General features: G+C 43.0%; 1 protein-coding gene across 1 annotated transcript in view; it reads left to right on the forward strand.

Annotated features, from left to right (window-relative positions):
* CNTN4 (contactin 4) overlaps positions 1-16,654 on the forward strand; it is a 222,956-nt gene that overhangs the window by 138,340 nt on the left and 67,962 nt on the right. The window contains exon 6 of the mRNA XM_010718751.3: positions 1,532-1,627. Coding sequence (XP_010717053.1) covers positions 1,532-1,627 — 96 coding nt within the window. The remainder of the gene's footprint in view (positions 1-1,531; positions 1,628-16,654) is intronic.

A 16,654-nucleotide genomic window follows, 5' to 3' on the forward strand; every position in this document is an offset into this window, starting at 1 on the left:
AAAGTTGTTAGATTTTCCAGCAGAGCTGGCTGATGCAAATGGCTGCATGACCTTAGTTTGGTTCTGTCTGTGAATTGGAGTGGGAGGCAGGCAGGTCAGTAACTGTTTAATTCAGACTGTCTCTGTTTTCACAAATAATTGAGTTTTTATGCATGCAGCATCTTTTTAAAATCACACAATATTTATCAACTGAACTGCAAATCTTAAAGCTGGAGTGGATGAATGAAGCTGGAGTGAAACAATGAACTTAGAGCATAGCGTATGCCAGACCTGTGCTGGAGATCTCCTGATGCCTGCTAGCACTAAGAAAATTCCTGCTTGTTGTTTCCAATGCAGTTCCTTCCCTTTTTGCCTGTATGTTGTCCTTAATGTGACTTCAGCAGGATGTGTCCGTGAGCAGGGCTCCCGGCATAACAGGAACCACTGATCTGCCTGATTACCCAGCTCTCACAAGTCTGATTTGTATTTTTTTTCACTACTAATTTACTATGGTGAGAGTGAAGATCTGCTCTCAGGGGGGCAGGAGAGGCTGTGGTTTCAGTGGGTACCACAGGGGCATCCTCAGCTCCAGCTCAGACTGCTCCAAGGTGACGACCTGCACGCTCATCTGTCTGAAATAAAGCAGTGATTTCTCCCGATTTCTTTTCTTATGTATGCACAGTAGTGCTTCCAAAATCCATTTTCAACAGGGGATAAAAATCAAGGCTTAATTTTTTGCCCTTTTAACATTTGAATGATGTTCCTGCTAATTCTTGCTGTTAAATATTTATCGCCCATGTTTCCTCTGGTTCCCAACTGCACTGACAACAGGTTTGCAATCTCCAAACCATGGCTCAGCCATACTGAGAGCTGAAGAAATGGAAATTGAAATGCAAGGGACTGTTAAAAGGCTGCTGAAGCGACTCAGTGTGTTGTGCTCCCGCAGCAGCCCACGGTGCTGCTCAGTGCCTGGTGCTGAGCTCGTGCAGCATCACCTCATAGCAAGTCTCTTGAATTCAGCGAGCAAAGCAAGAGGGAGCTGCTTTTCTGCAGCATGTGGCCCCTGGAGGAGAGCAAAGGGAGAGAGGTGGAAGGAGGAATGGAATTTAATTAAAGCACTGTGTGGCTAACATAGTTATTAATGAGAGACTTCCTTGTGGGAAAGGAAGGGTTTCTGCACATGGGTTGCAAGGGCATGAGTAACAAGTTTCCTGAGGGGAAAGAGAACTGGGTTAAGGCAGTAATTCTTCTTAAATGTATAGGAACTTTCTAGCAGCGTTATGGGTTGCTGGAGTTTTCTCCAGGCATTTCTTTTGCCCTGAGTAAATCGACACTGTCCACTTCCCATCTTACGGCCTTGGGAACATTTTATAATCCTTTTGCTACTTCAGCAGCAGGCTGCTGCTGCTCTGTAGCCCACCCAGTTCCACAAACCTCTCATGCAAGCTGACGCTCGCTTTGTTTCCTTGTCATGCAGCAGAATCCTAATAAACCTTCTGTCCTTCCGGTTAGAAAAAAACAATTCCTTTAATTGAGTTATTTCTCTTGGCAGATCTCGAGAACTTCAAGACCAGAGTAAGAAGCACAGTGTCCGTCCGCCAGGGCCAGGGCATGGTGCTGCTGTGCGGACCGCCACCGCACTCTGGAGGTAAGGCAACTGCTTCTCTTGCTTTGAGGATGCAGAGGCAATGTGAAAGGTTTTCATTCTCAGGATACGCTTCAGAAGGTTCAGAGAACAGCTCTGTGGTGGTGCCTGCCTGAAGGGTTGGTTCTAAGTGGTGGTGTTGAGCAAAGAAACTGGGAGATCCCTAGTTGGGTATGAATGCAGAGAAAGATCTTAGCTGCACCGTATCCAGGTATGTGCATAGGAGACAAGCCGAGGCAAACCAGAGCAGTATGTGCATGTGGAGAACACATGGCTGAGACTTTGTGGAACTGTCAGATCCTTTTAATATGTGACCTATGTGTATCTTCTGAAAAATAGGCTGGAGATTGTTGACAGAGCTACTTCTGTGCATGATCTTCTCAGTATTATTTTCATTTCTAAGACACTTGTGGCCTGTGTTTTTTTCTCCTGGATGCTTAGCAATCGTCCAGGCCTCATATGATTTATTTCTGGAAAGACAGTACATGCTCTTCCTACTGTTTTTATAGGAGAAAGAGGCAAAGCAGAGTGGTATATAGGAGAGGAGGAAATACCATGACAGCAAATTATATATTTGCAACCTTTTAATCTGAGTTGCCATAAGGTTTTAAGTATATCACAAGGGCTGTATTATGTTCTTTGTGTACCTTCTGAATGTTAACACCAAGAGACTGCAATAGCTGCTGCATGTGCATACCCTAAAATGACGTGTTCAGAGAGCACGTGGTGTCTGTCGGATGCCATTCTTTGCCGGGAGCCAACAGCACAAATATCAGTGTTCATAGCAAGAAGGTTTATGAGGATTTTGCACTTATGACCCTAAGGAAGACAGCATTTTCTCACTGGTATTTGTGGCCTGTGACCACCAACCAGCGCTCAGCAAGCAGCCGTTGCAGCCTGCTGTTGTGATGGGAGGGATTTTGGTGCATCGTTGGCATCTGGTCATCTTTCAGTCATCATATTTCATGTTTCTCCATCCCTTTTAAAGGAATTTCCAATCATTCTTTGACATCTGCCTGTCCTTTGAAAGCTTGCTCGCCAACTGGATGAGAGTTGCCCAACAGCATCTTAGGGTGACAGGAGGTGAGCATGTTTCTGGTGCCCAGAAAGACAGGAAACTGAAGGGCAGTTATTTCCTTCTGTTGTTTGGATGAGAGATGTCTTCCTACATGGCCACATTCTACCGTCTGCTCTATTACACCTAGTAAATTATCTTAATTGTATCAAGCCAGATCCACAATTAGTCTAAATTGCTACTATTGGAGCGTTGTAACCAAGCTGGGCTGCTGTACACCCGTGGTGGTTTTCTGGTTTGCATAGAAAGTGTTTTGTGGAAAGTCAAAATAGTTCCATGTAATTGAGAGTGAGACCCTTGTTCTGCAGGAATTAATCTTCTCTCTGGAAATAATTTCATTTTCTTTTCCTTCCTCCCAAGGTTAGAAATAACGATGAGTTTTAGAAGTCACAACTGCAACGTTAATGCTTTTCAGTCATGTGCGTTGCTCTCCATATGTCTCCCAGCGTAATAGAAACTATTTGGTCTCTAGCAGTTACTGCACAATTACCACAGCTATCTCCTGTTCCAGCTCTGGGCAGATGGAGCTTCATAAGAGAATATCAGATGTCGCTGGGAATGAACTGCGTATCAGAAAATCGCAGCGTTTCGTTGGCAGCTCCCATCCCAGAGCTCTGAGGCAGCGTTTGCAAAGCAAAGCTGCAGAGATCAGCTCCTGCCCGTGCCTCCCCGTGCTGCCTCCGAGTGTAACTTTGCAATGCTTCGACGTTGTGGTGCAGCAATCAGGTTAGAAGTGAGGAGTAATGCATCGAGTTGAAAGTGTGAGTGGCAATTAAGATGGAGGAAACACAATTACTTATTTTGGAATTTGATTATGACAGCAAAGCTAACTTCACCAATCCTTCCAAAAGTGCCTGGAGACATTCATGACCAGCACAGAAGCATAGGGACTGTCTGGGGAAGAATTCTACATCATGGCTTTTTAAATTTTTTTTTTTTACTTGTAACTTCTATTCTGCATTTAAAATTTCATATAAAAAAATAAAAATAAAAGAGCAGGCGGAACAATTCAGCTGGAAGATAGCTGTTGCTTTGATTGGGGGCATTCAGGAAAATGAAAGAAGCCTGAAAAGAACGAGAAACCAAGACCTGGCCTGTTGTTAAGCACTGGGTGTAGGTTATTCCTCTGGGTGCCGGAGGTGCAGGCGCAACAATTCCCTCCTGATAGGAGAAACTCCCAGTTGTGTGGGGGATCAGCTGCAGTTTTCCCTCAGTTTTGGGGTGACTCAGGTGGCAGTGCTCCGGGCTGCCCTCGTCTGTGCAAATTCAGTAATAGAAATCTGTTAGAAGGGAATCATTCATTGTCCACTGCTGTGTCATTGGTCATCTTGGCGTTGTTGTACTAAAATTCAAACATCTGTCTGCTTCTAGACCTTCATCCTTTGGGCTGTAATTCACTGCTTGGAAATACGCATTTTTAAAGAGCTGGCGTTTGAAAGTGGAGTTATGTCAGCCTACATACGTTAGTTGTTGAGAGGTTTTTTCTTCATAATGCTGCCAAATACAAAGCTTCTTATTACTCAGGTGTTACTAGGAATTCATCTTGAAAGCAAGTCCAGATAGTTAACAGATATTTCCACCATCATAAAGTGGACCACGTAGGGCTTGTGAGGGTAGCATGGGCATCTCCATGAATTGCCCCAGTTTTTATTGTAATGCAGCTTGGAGGTTCAACATATGAATCCAGGCTGCTTTCCTCCTCACTCCGTTAAGACGAAATGAGCTGTGCATTGCAGTACATTTCCAGCAGGGAGCCGCTGTTTTGTCAGGCCGGTGCATCCTGGTGTTCCACTGTGTTAAGCAGCATCGTGATGTAAGAGCCTCCTATGATGAAGTGCTTGCTGAGTGCTGGAAATTGGGAAAATAAATGTTTATCTGCAGCTCAGGAAGTTGCTGAGCTGAAAAAGAACAAATGCAAATCAAACATTTGCTTCGGTTGTAATTTCTCCTTTTGGAGCCTGAGCCCCTAAAGCCCATCCTGCTGTATTGATGGCATCTTGTCTGCTTTAAGTTTTTAATTACTTTTCTCCCCTTCTCTACTTGTTCTCTTGCACTAAAGTGTAAGAAATAGTAGGAAAATGCCTGCCTGTGTTGTTAGCATTTGTCTGAAATAATTATCTGGAGCATGTAGGATTCTCCCTCGTTCTTTCCACTGCTTTTTTAATCAAAACTTAATGATGGTCGTGTGTCAGCCAGTCTGTGAACCTCTATGGAAACGTAATGTAAGAGTAAATATTGGTGTGGGAACGTGGCATGAGGTGCACATATAATAGCACGATGAGCAACAGGAGAAGTGTAAGCAGTCAAGCTGTAGACAAGAAAAGATGATTGAAAGTCCTAAATGTATTTGTGTAATTCCAATTTGGCTTCAGTGAGCGTTCATTGTGTATGTGATCCAGAGATTATACGTGATGAAGCACAGGATTTAACCCAGGGTTTGAATAAGAGTATAGATATTTGTGGAAGGGCTGCAGGAATACTCTCACCTGCATGGTTTCTTCTGGAGATGAGCTCTGTTACAACTGAGGATGACTTAGGATGATCCCCTGAAACATCATAAAACCTTCCCAGCCCTTATGGGCTTACAGCCACACCGGGATCCCAATGGCAGCTGCTGCACAGTACGGCAGCGTTCGTTAGGCACTTCTACCTGACAGAGCTTATTAAGTGCTTAAACCACATGCAGTAACAGTTTTGGAAACGTAAGGAACATCAGAAAGTTCTCATGACTGTTTCAGTGAGCCCTGGGTATGGTATCTCAGCACTCCTCAGGATGAGCAGTGTGATTTGGGTGCCATAAAAACAATGCTGTGTTGCTATATGTTCTCAAAGCTCTTCTAGATCAATACTCCCTGCTGCCTTTCTTCCCAAGAGCTGCATGAATAATTGATCTGGGGGCCTTGCTAGCTAAAACGAAAACAAATATACAGAAAATAAGTTGGGTTTGTCCAGAGCGTTTCATTCCATATTAAGCCTTTTTATTACATTTAGGTATATTTAGAAACAGTGAAGCATTTTGAAATGTCAGATGGACTGTTTACTTTTAAAGCTGTTAGTGAAAACATTTTTACTTTGTTTGGATTTTGGTTTGGGTTTTTTATGACACTGTTAATCAAGCTTGGCAAGATACGTTTATTGGGAAGATAAGAGAAGAAAAATAAGAGCACCCTCACCCCTTTCCAGCCAAAAAAAAATCCATATAGCACAAAATAAAGCAAGTCCTCTCTTGTGTTTCTCAGGGCTCTGAACACAAGTCTGTAGGGAATGAGCCCAGGGATTATCTGGAGGTCACTGTGCTGTTGACTTGATCTCCAAAATATGAACGATCAGAACATTTTTAATGCCAAATAGCTGTTTTTCTTAAAGTGTGTGGGAACTGAGTTATTGAGCTGCGACTTTAGTCGGATTCATTTGGTGCTCAGGGCAGGATTCATTAATGTTTTACTACTACTGTCATCCTTGGTGTTTCATTGTGAGCCTGGATACTAAAGCAAAAGTCATAGGAAGGTGTGCAAGTTTCACATGGCCATTGGTAGCACATCCATAAACATGTAGAAGACCAAGCTTGTAAACTCAGCCTTAAAACCCGTCCTGTCCCTGTCTGGGGGGAGATAAATGAATTTGGCTTTGGGACATTTATTTCTTCACTTTTTTTTTTTCTGCTTCCCTAGATTTTCTTATCTTTATGGAAGATCTGTATACACAACGCTCTCATGACATCTGCCTTCCTGCCTTTGTGAGAAAATCCCATAGAATAAAGGATTTTCAATTTCCAAGCGCGGTGGGAAGTGATGACTGTATGTGGAAAAGTGTCTCTGGATTACTCAGCTATTTAAACGTGTTCTTTGCATTCTCCAGAGGCATGGTGCATTCTGAGGTCTGCTTTTTCATAGCCTGTACCACCACACCTATTGCTTTTTTCCTCACTCAGTTTATCTCGGTAATCTATGGAAAGAAATAAACTGTCTGATAGCTTCTTTGGGTGGCTTAGATATGCTTAAAGTGCTTGAATGTGCACTGTAAACTTGCTGACATTTCAATAGGATATCCTGTCCCCCTGCCCACGTGCCTACGGCCACTGAAGATGGTGCCCCAGGTCCTTCTGTGCCATCATTTGTTTCTGTAGAAAAGCCCTAGACAGAACTGCTTAGTTTTGAAGGTATTTGTCCTTATTATTACACAAAAACAAAAGCCAGAGAAAAAGTTGTCCATCTCTTTGCAGCACCCGTTTTCTAGATGTGCTTCTGGATGTCCATCTCCCCAAAGAGGAGGGGATTTATTAAGGTTCACTTGTTCAAATGCCATTACTGCTGTTGGAAATACACCCGTGTAGTCTCTGTCTGTGAGCCGAAATGTTGACAGAGAGTTATTTTCACATCTTTTCATGTAATGGATGTGTTCAGGTTTTTCCTGCTCTCTCCTGCCTTTCTTCCCCTGATAGCTGAGAGAACTTTTAGTTCTGTTGCACAGCTTAATCGAGTAGAACTAACGAAATTTTAGCATTTGACAGAAGAGATGGCAATTCTGATTTCATCTCAATCTCAGCCTTTCATGCTGTATGGTAGGTAGTGAAGTGTAGACACCAGGCATGTTTTCAGAAAGCACTTTACTGATTACACTGGTGCTAAGACCACTTCTGTGCTCTGCAGAAAAAATGATTAGTGCCTGGCTTCTCCTCTGGTCACATTTTCTCTCCTTTTATTCTTTTTTTTTTTTTAAGTTTTCTAATGATGGGCACTTCGATGGCTGGAAACAGTGGAAATGTTTGGGCTGTAAGTATGGCTGATAGGATTTTCAGCCATTTCCATGCCATCACTAGAGCAATGTATGGGAGCCTTCCCCTCGAGCAGGTTAGAGTTGTTGGTCGTATTCTCCATTGCTGCCCTTAGAGTCAACATTAAGCAAAGCTGACGTTAAAACTCTGACAAGTATTTAAACAGTCAGCCTTGAAAAACAACGGAATGGGGAAAAAAAGGTATCTTTAAATCACTGACAGCCAGAGAGGCCAAGGATGTTTCCATCTCATGTCTGCCTGACTGCAGCTGATGATTTCGTTCCGTCCAAGCTGTGCTGGCCTGCTCTGCCTGCTGTGCAGCATCGATGCCAGTGAGAACTGCTGGATGCTGTGGGTCTAAGCATGCGTTCCTGGAAGTGTTAAATCAGCTTCTCAGTGCTGGATCCTTCTCTTATGACACATTCCCATTAAGGTGATATCCTTAGAGGAATGAAAAATTTGAATCGGACAAGTACCATTGCTTTTCTGTATTTGTTGGAATGACAGTGCTTATCTGCCCTGTGTCTTGCATGCCAGGTGATCTGGGCTGTTTTATGTCCCCATCCCACTTCACCACACTAACCTAAATATTCAACCTTTGCTTCCCTGCAGTTCCTTCCAGTGCAGTGTGCTCAGAGGTTTGTAAAGATGTACTTCTTGCACTTCTTGTACTTCTTCCAAAAGCCCAGAGCTGTTCTCTTGCCTTTTGCCAAGGATACTGCTATACTACCCCACATCTTCCTTCTTGAGGCATTAATAGTTTCTCTTCTTTCATTCCTATCTTAGTGTCTTTATAAACCTTTGCTGCTTGGTTGAATTTGTTCCGATTAGCGAGAAGTTAATTTAGAGAGGAGCATCTCACAGGCAACATGGTTATAAAAGTACCATTTCTCCAGGAAACCAAGCAAAAACTCTGCAAAGCTGGTGGCAAGTGTTGATTCACTGCTTTAACTCTTTCTCAAAATGCTACCAGGTCATTGAGCAGTCTTCGTGGGTTGCTACAAAGGCTGAAGCCAAAGCAGGTGCAGATAAAGCAGGCTGCAGAAGAAAAGATGGAAGTATTTTGCATTAGTACAGAGCAGTGGAGGTCCTGGCTTGTTTGAAACCACCCAGCAGTGGTGGTGGAGCAATGCTGAAGTAGAATTGTGTTCTCCACAGGCTGAGGCTCAGCCCAGAAGTGTCTTTCTTGGAACAGGAATAAAAAATAAAACTAAATTGAGGCAAGATCTAAGTGTTGCAGAGTGAGTATTGCAGATATGCTGGCAGTGGAAAACAGTGCCAGGCAATCACAAATCACAAAAAAAAAAAACCTTTTCAAGCTTTTCCAAGGTTGTTTGGCTTAACTGGTGCATATCTTGGACCTTAAAGTGACACCTGGTCCATGTTGTTTCATATATGTAAGGTAGCATCAAATAGGCTTTGAGGGAAACAGTGCAGCACTAAAAATACCCGACTCTCCTAAGAGGAGAAATTGATTAATAGTGACCACCAGCCACACATCCCCACGCAGCAGTTAGATTTGTATGTACAAATAAGTGCCAGCATTTAAAAGCAAGTATGCTGTTGTGCTCTAAACCTCCAAGTGACCAGAAAATGATGTCCCCACAGCTACCTGTTGTGAGCAGCATCAATGTGCACCTCAGAGGCAGGATCCCCCAGCCACTGAAGAGGAGTAACCCTGCTGTAAGCTATGCTGGTTCTCAGCAGCCTGGCAGCACTTCTGAACAGTGCAGCATTATCTGATGCTCTCCTCTCTGCAGCAACATGGCAGTGAGTGTGGAGCTGCAGGAGAGCAACGTGCTTTGTGCAGGGCTCCATGTGCTGAAGGTTATTGCAGTTCAGGAAAAGAAGTTTCATTAAACTTAGATCCAGGCATATGAAACTCATTTAAATAAGAAGTGATTGAGAGTTGTAGCTTCCATTCAGAGTGCATCTCCCATCATTTATTTTTTACATTACACCACGGTCAGCGTTTAAATTATTAAGAGCAAGAAAAGCTTCTCAGGGGATAGAAATGGATGACATTAAAATTAATCTGACATGATCCTTTCTCTAAAACTGCTGATTCAGCATGTGTATAGGTTTATCAACATATGTAGTGGTAGAGAGCAAGATAAATTATTCCTAAATTTGGACGAGGGAAATGTGCTTTTGTAACTCACTCACTATTCTTATTTTCTGCCTACATAAAGGACTGATATTTCTGATGGCACAGTGAACATACAGGTGTTGTTTTAATTCAGTAATTTATGAAATCAGAAGTATTTCCAGTAACAAATGCCAAGCACGTTTTGGATTTGTGCTTCTCTAGGACCCTGGCTGTGTGACCGGTGCCTGTGCCTGGCCTGCGATCTGCCCTGCTTCAGCAGAACTGGGTTTTGTGAGCAGGAATTGCAAAATAGGTCGCAGTTGAGGACAGAATTTCACACAAGCATGCAGACCCCAATTTTCATCTGCTATACATCATTTATTCATCTTCGGCGTCAGCAGAGCTGCTTCATTTCCTGTCTGGGAAGGTTCTGATTCTGTAACTTTGTGGTGCAGTTTTAAGTGAGACGGCAGATTTCCTTATGTTTTTGCCCACTTGTGGTGTGCTGTGTGTTTGTGTCCCAGCTGGACTGTCCCAGGGTGGGCAGTGAGGTGGGATGGCCGGTGCTTGTAACTCCTGTAAAGAGGAGGCTCATCTTTCCAGCACGGACCTTGGAAATAATAAGGATCGTGACATTAATGGATTTTTTATTTATCAGTGGCAGCTCATGACATGTTTAAAAAGAGGTAATCTGCAAGCTAGTCACGTGGTGCATTCCTCTGTTATATTGCTTTTGCTTCTAAATGAAGATTGAAGTGGTATTGGAAAAGGTAGCATGGACAGAGGCTGCCTAAAGACTGAAATCTGTCATCTGACAGAGTTCAGTCAATAGGCATTTATCCAAAGCCCTAACGTCTTGTGATCTCCATGCAAAATAAATTAGGGATGTGAGGACAGCTCCCAGGCTCTTCTAACCATTTTGCCACAACCCTTACCCACCCTCACCCCACTGTAAATGGCCACTGGCACCACACTCATAGGGTCAGCCAGGGTCTGATCTGCTCTCAGCTCCCTTGGGATGCTCATAACATCAGCACTGCATCTCTAATTCCGCAGTCAGATTTGAGTTTCCAGATCTCTGAGTGCAACTATTGCTCCGCGCAAAAATCCTGCACTCCTTCCTGCTGAGGTGTTGTTTTGTAGCTAAAAAAATAGATCAGGTTATTGGTTTGAGCAGTTTCTGTTGTCTGATGCATACGTCTCAATGTGCAACCATGATGTTGCTTTAAACTAGTGTATGTCAAAACACTGTCTATCAAATGTGTAGCTTATTTTTCCCCATGTCGTGTGGAGGAGTGGTGTGGCATTATGTATGGAGATACCTGTGCAGTGATCTCCCCTAAAGGACACGCTGCCCACCCTCATTGCTTGGCCAAATATTTCAGACTTGGAGCTGACTGTAATATTAATTCACTGCAGTTACCAAATGCTCCACATCCAACTTTGTTTTTTGAAAGGTTTGATCTAATCTCTCGTAGCTACAGTAAGAGGCTGATCAAAGGTACTGAAGGCTGGTATTAAAGGATTAACTAGGTCACATTGAAATATGTTTTAAAATAAGCCCAGGGACCTTTAGCTTTACTGAAGCAAGTGCACAAAAAAAGGAAGATTTTTAGGCTAACTCTCCCTGGCTTTAAACAGAAAACAAACTGATGGATTAAATCTGCAGTCATTCCTTAAGGTGATATCTGCAGCACTCTGTGTAGAACAAGCTGGGGAAATACAAGCAATGATTGAATCTTGCAGCTCAGAAATGTAGAGCAGAATTAACATGCAGTGTGTCATATATGTACATGCTCAGCTTACAGCATACTTATTCTCATTTGATGTTTGCCCATAGGTAACTAATAGCTTCAGTTGGGCCCCCCGTGTCTTTTATTTTGATTTTTGGCTCTTCCTCCTTTCCCTTTGCTGCTGACTGTGTCTATCACAGAGGTGCTTTGTTGGTTCCTTTGTGTTCCTTCGTGGGGATGCTGATGCCACTCTGTGGAACACATCGAGCTATTATTATTGTGGGTTTCTTTTAACCTGCACTTCCTCATTGAGATCAGCTTAAAAGCAGTGAGCATCATAAAGCCTGGTAGAAGAAACGTCAAAACATCTGGAGTTAAATGAGACCAAGCATGCAACTTGTAGGTGTGAAACTTGGGCAGGGTTCTCTGGTTGTTGTTAAATGCACAGCAAGGTTCCCCAAAAATAGAATAACTCTTGGGACAATTGCAGTCTGAGTTTGTTTTGGGGTTTCTTTCGTTCTGGCAAGACCAGACTAAGCTGTGCATTCCTGAATGACAGTTTATCAGGTTTGTCAAGACAAAACCTGTCACCTTTTATGCCAGATTGCTGTAGGTGTGGGATGGTGTCTGCTGGCCATCAGGCCTTTTTGAAATAGGTTTGTTTATTTAGCTGTGGTATATACAGTAGAATGAGACCCTCAGCAACATTTTCCACTCAGTCGTAGATAAAGGCTGCTGCTGATTTCTCTCCCTGGGGGAATTTCAGGTTAGAAATTTGTCACAGTCCCAAAAGGCATGGTGCAGTACTCATTAATGTTTACAGTGCCACGCAGGCGGTGTAGCAGCCATCGACTGGGGCTGGAGGCTGTTAACGAGAGATAAGCCAGGTCAATTATGTGCAGCCATCAAATATTTAACTATTTTAGATACTGACAAATGGAGATGCAGCAGATGCAGGTGATTATTGATTGGGCTTCAGGTAATGAGGACCTCTCACCTTTTTTTATTACTTTCACCTGGAGCTCCATGTGTTGGGCGGGCATGGAGTCACGGGGCCAGGAAGCAAGCACAGCCCTGACCACGTTGCAGATGGCTGTCTGCCACAAAGCTTGGCCAGTTGGTGCAGTTTCCTCATTTGTGCTTCTGATTCATTAGTGTGAGTGACATCAATTTGTGTATTTGCATTGTTTGTGACTGAGAGGATGGCAAATTCTGATAATGGGCATTGGAAATTGCATGCATTTCCATGCGTGAGTGTGTACAGTATATCCAGCTTTCCTGCTACCATAAACCAGTGCCAAAACACACAGGGGTACAGTTACGTTTGCAGGAGTTACTGCCTCAAAGTGGAGAGGGACTGCTTGCTTGGTGTGGAGATGACAGCAGTGCAACCTGCAGCATCACCCCATTCGCTCTGGTGCATTATGCCCTGCTAGACCTTGTGGGGAAGTTGCAGCATCAGTGTTAAAGGGTTTTAAGAGAAGCTTTGAAAAACCACAGAGATGCTGTAGTTGTGATTTATCGTACCTCAGGATGGAGAGATGACCCTTCAGTCTGCCTATCACTTTCTTTGGTTTCATGTCTTCGTACCAGTTCCCATCTCATTAACCCCCTTACCTTACTGCTTTACATCCTCGTGGATCTGACTGTTTCTGGATTTGTGTCTGATTGGTTTCCAGGAGCGTGCTGTTGTATGGCAGTGTCCTTTCCTGTAGCTGCTTATAACTAAGTTTCAGGTAAAACCTCTAAATAGCAAAGCATCCTCCTGCTTCTCCTTCAGATGCTTCTTAATGTGCTTCATGAAAGCTTTTTACTTTCTATAAAGCTGCTGGGAACGAGGATGGGTCTCAATAACGTTGTAGCTGTTCCTTAAACGATGTGGGTAAATACTCCAAGGCAGATAATTCTGCTTTCTTTGTCAGAGACCTTATCATCATTGGCCCTAATTGACCAGTGGTGCTTTTGTACTTCTCTAAGCTAAATTCTGGACATTGATTCACTCGTATTAAAGGTTTATTTTCCTGTCTGCAAGGATAGTGCATATCTTTGTTTGCCAATGATTGACTTTTGAGTAGCAGCATTGTCAGTTTTAGTACAGATGACTGTTTAGCCAAAAATATCTTATTACCTTTAGATTAATCTTGTCCATTATTAATGACTCCTTTTATTACAATGTGCAGTTGTGGCCCAGAAGCAGTGCTGCTACCTGGCTGCCCCGGAGCACGGAGCTGAGGGGAGAGCTGTCGAGTAGTGTTTGCACCCAGGTTGATTCCTTTAAATTATGCTGCAATTATTTAAGAAGAGAAGATAAAAAAAAAAATTGATCCAAAGTGCTGGCAGGGCAATGTGAAACGGGCTATAGGATCACAAAAGAAATGTGTACAGTGCATAAGTCATGCAACTCTACTATTATAATAAAACCACGCAGGAGAAAAACTGTCAAAAACTCCAGGTGTGACACTGACAAACAGGTATGGGTGGGAAGGAGCACTGGGGGTTGGGTAGGGCCAAGTGTGTGGTAAGTAATGCCAGGAGTTCATCTTTCCCTGACAGTCCTTTGTCTTCTCTTTCGCACTGCATGCTCCTGCAAATAGCTGTAGTGCATTAAGCCTCCTGCTCAGCTCGTTGTGTTATTCAGGGGGCTAAGGAGTTTGATTAAGCAATCAAATCCCAGGGACGTTTGAAGTTAAGGATGTCCCCTACAAGCAGTCAGCAAAATTTAGTAAGGTGAGAACACCAGATGAATTCACAGGACACTTGTTAGGTGATCAGTTGCACCTCATCATCGCCTAAATTTACTGTCACTATCAAAACAGTCTGTTAGTACCACTTGACAGAAATTTAAACACCAAGAAATGGAAGCAATTGGACTAAAAGCAGAAGAAAAGCTGTGAATTATCCTCCAAAAACCATTCTGTTATGAGGTTTATATGCTGTCACTATCAGTAGATGCAGTTCCCACTCCAGCCCTGCGCAGAGCACAACCCCAGAGCACAGATCCCATATGGTTAACTGCCATGCTCGGCTTATGGGGCGACACCAAGAAGAGTGCAAACCTTACTCAGAGTGTGTTCACCACACCTGAAGCTCAGTTGTCCTTAAGGATAGCACAGCAGGATGATCCTCACCTTTCATTTTGAAATATCACAAAATGATGCACTAATATGCTGTATTGCTACTGTTATATCTCAGGTTGCTTGGGACTGTTATGGAGGGAAGGGATTCTTCATTTTCTTAATTTCACATCTGTTTCTTGCAGTGTGGAACAAAGCATAATTTTTACGCTTTACAGGAATTGCTGCTGAGCTTTTGTTTTACATTGAATAATAGTTCCCACCTGTCTGACTTGAGAGTGACATAGTAGGTGATAATATATAAATTACAGGAGCTGTTAATGACAGGATTAATTTCTGTAAGTTTCAGTAAAGCCTATAAAAACTAATAGTGTATTGTACCACACTGTTCTTATTAAAAGTGATAAATTATTCCTTTTTTTTCCCCCCAAATATTAATTTCAAAATTTCATTCTCCCATTCAGCTTTATGGTAACCCTAATTTTAATGTTCTAATAGCTTTTCCCACAATAGCTACAGAGGCCTTTTTACAGCCAGTGTTTCCCCACTAGACCACGTCCCTTAGTACAACATCTGAACGTTTCTTGAGCACCTCCATGGATGGTGACCCCACCACTCCCTGGGCCTACTAATGGAACAGTCTTCAAATTTAAAAGCAGAAGTTTGTAATAAGTTCCTGAAATATATAGCGTATATAGAGTATAATGTGTAATTAGAACCATGAATTGCTTGTTGCCATCTGTTCTTTGTGCTTGTCTGTAACTTGGTAAACGTTTCCATCACCCACAGCCACCAGGAGCTATCTCAGGCTGTATTTTAAGTGTCTGTTTACACAGATCTTACAAATTGCCTATGGGATGTGAACTGTCTATCACTTCCAGAGCAATTAGTATCTGAAACCTTATCAAAAGAAATCCGTCAAGTTTGAAAAGCCATAAATATTGCACTAGGATCTCTAAGGAAATCAAAGTGAGTTTGATACAGTATTTATTTACATGTTGCCACACAAGCAAATGCACTTACAGAGACTCCAGTCTGCCTTGTCTCCTGTGCTTTATACTCCATCAGTCCCATGTTATTTTAGCAAGACAATTATCCAGTTGTTCTAGCTATCCTGTAGCAATAATGGACTGCTCCAAGGATGTAAGGCTGAGTAATCCAGGCGGTTGCATCTTTGTGCAGTGGTTTATTTTAATGAAAGGAAGGAAGAGTTGTGACATCAGATCTTTATTATGTCCAGCATTTGGATTTGGAGTTCCTTAGTTTTATGTAGCGAAACCAATATTACCTGAAGACGCCTTTTGGAGAGGTTTTGAGGGTTCACACTCTATAGAAATAGGTCCCCTTTAGTGCCTTTGGTTGTTGGAAGAATCCATGTTCATTTCCATTGTGGTGCTCTGACCTTCTTACTCCTGCACAACTTCACATCTGCTTTCTTCTCTCCTGTGTCTTCCCTACCAGGGTTTCCAGCCTCTCAAGTTTCTCAGATGGCACATAGACTCAAGACTCATAACTAAGACCTTGAGTTTTAACTACAGTTAACTGCAGTCTTGAGTCTAACCTCTGGTGAGGTGGAGGGCAGCCTGTTCTCCCATGCGACTAACGATAAGACTAGAGGGAATGGCCTCAAGATGTGCCAGGGGAAGTTCAGGTTGGATATTATGAGAAGTTTCTTCTCCAAAAGAGCGGTGCTGGAATGGGCTGCCCAGGGGGTGATGGAGTCGCAGTGCCTGGAGGTGTTCAAGAAGCATTAAATGTGGTACTGAGGGATGTGGTTTAGTGGGGAAATACTGGTGGTAGGTGGATGGTTGGACTGCATGACTGTAGAGGTATTTTGGAGCATTGGTGGTTCTACGATTCTAGAACAGAGCCTAGGAAAAGCTACTACAGAATGACTGCAGAATGGAATGACTGTCTCGAGAATGAAAGCAGATGGGTTCTTCATTGCTCTCATCAACAAAGAGACAAGAACTACTTTAGCTAAAGGGGTCTTTAGCCCAGAAGCACGTGGATATAGGCTAGTAATAAAAATATTTAAATTGGAAATTAGTGGGTTCTAAGCAATTAAAGCAAAACCAACTTCCACTGGAAAAACAGGAGCCGAAAACCTTGGTGCTTCTGGGTTGTCTGTGATGGGAGCATGCAACATTCTGAGGAAGGGCAGGGTAGGACAGGGATTTCTGATTCAGGAAAGCCCTCCCAGTTCTTGTGTTTTTATGAAGAACATGTGATTGATTCACCATTTGTCAGTCAACAAAGTTACAAAGTTTGGGGGGCTTTAGCGG

This window comes from Meleagris gallopavo, chromosome 14, assembly GCF_000146605.3.
Source record: "Meleagris gallopavo isolate NT-WF06-2002-E0010 breed Aviagen turkey brand Nicholas breeding stock chromosome 14, Turkey_5.1, whole genome shotgun sequence".
NCBI classification, from domain to species: Eukaryota; Metazoa; Chordata; class Aves; order Galliformes; family Phasianidae; genus Meleagris; species Meleagris gallopavo.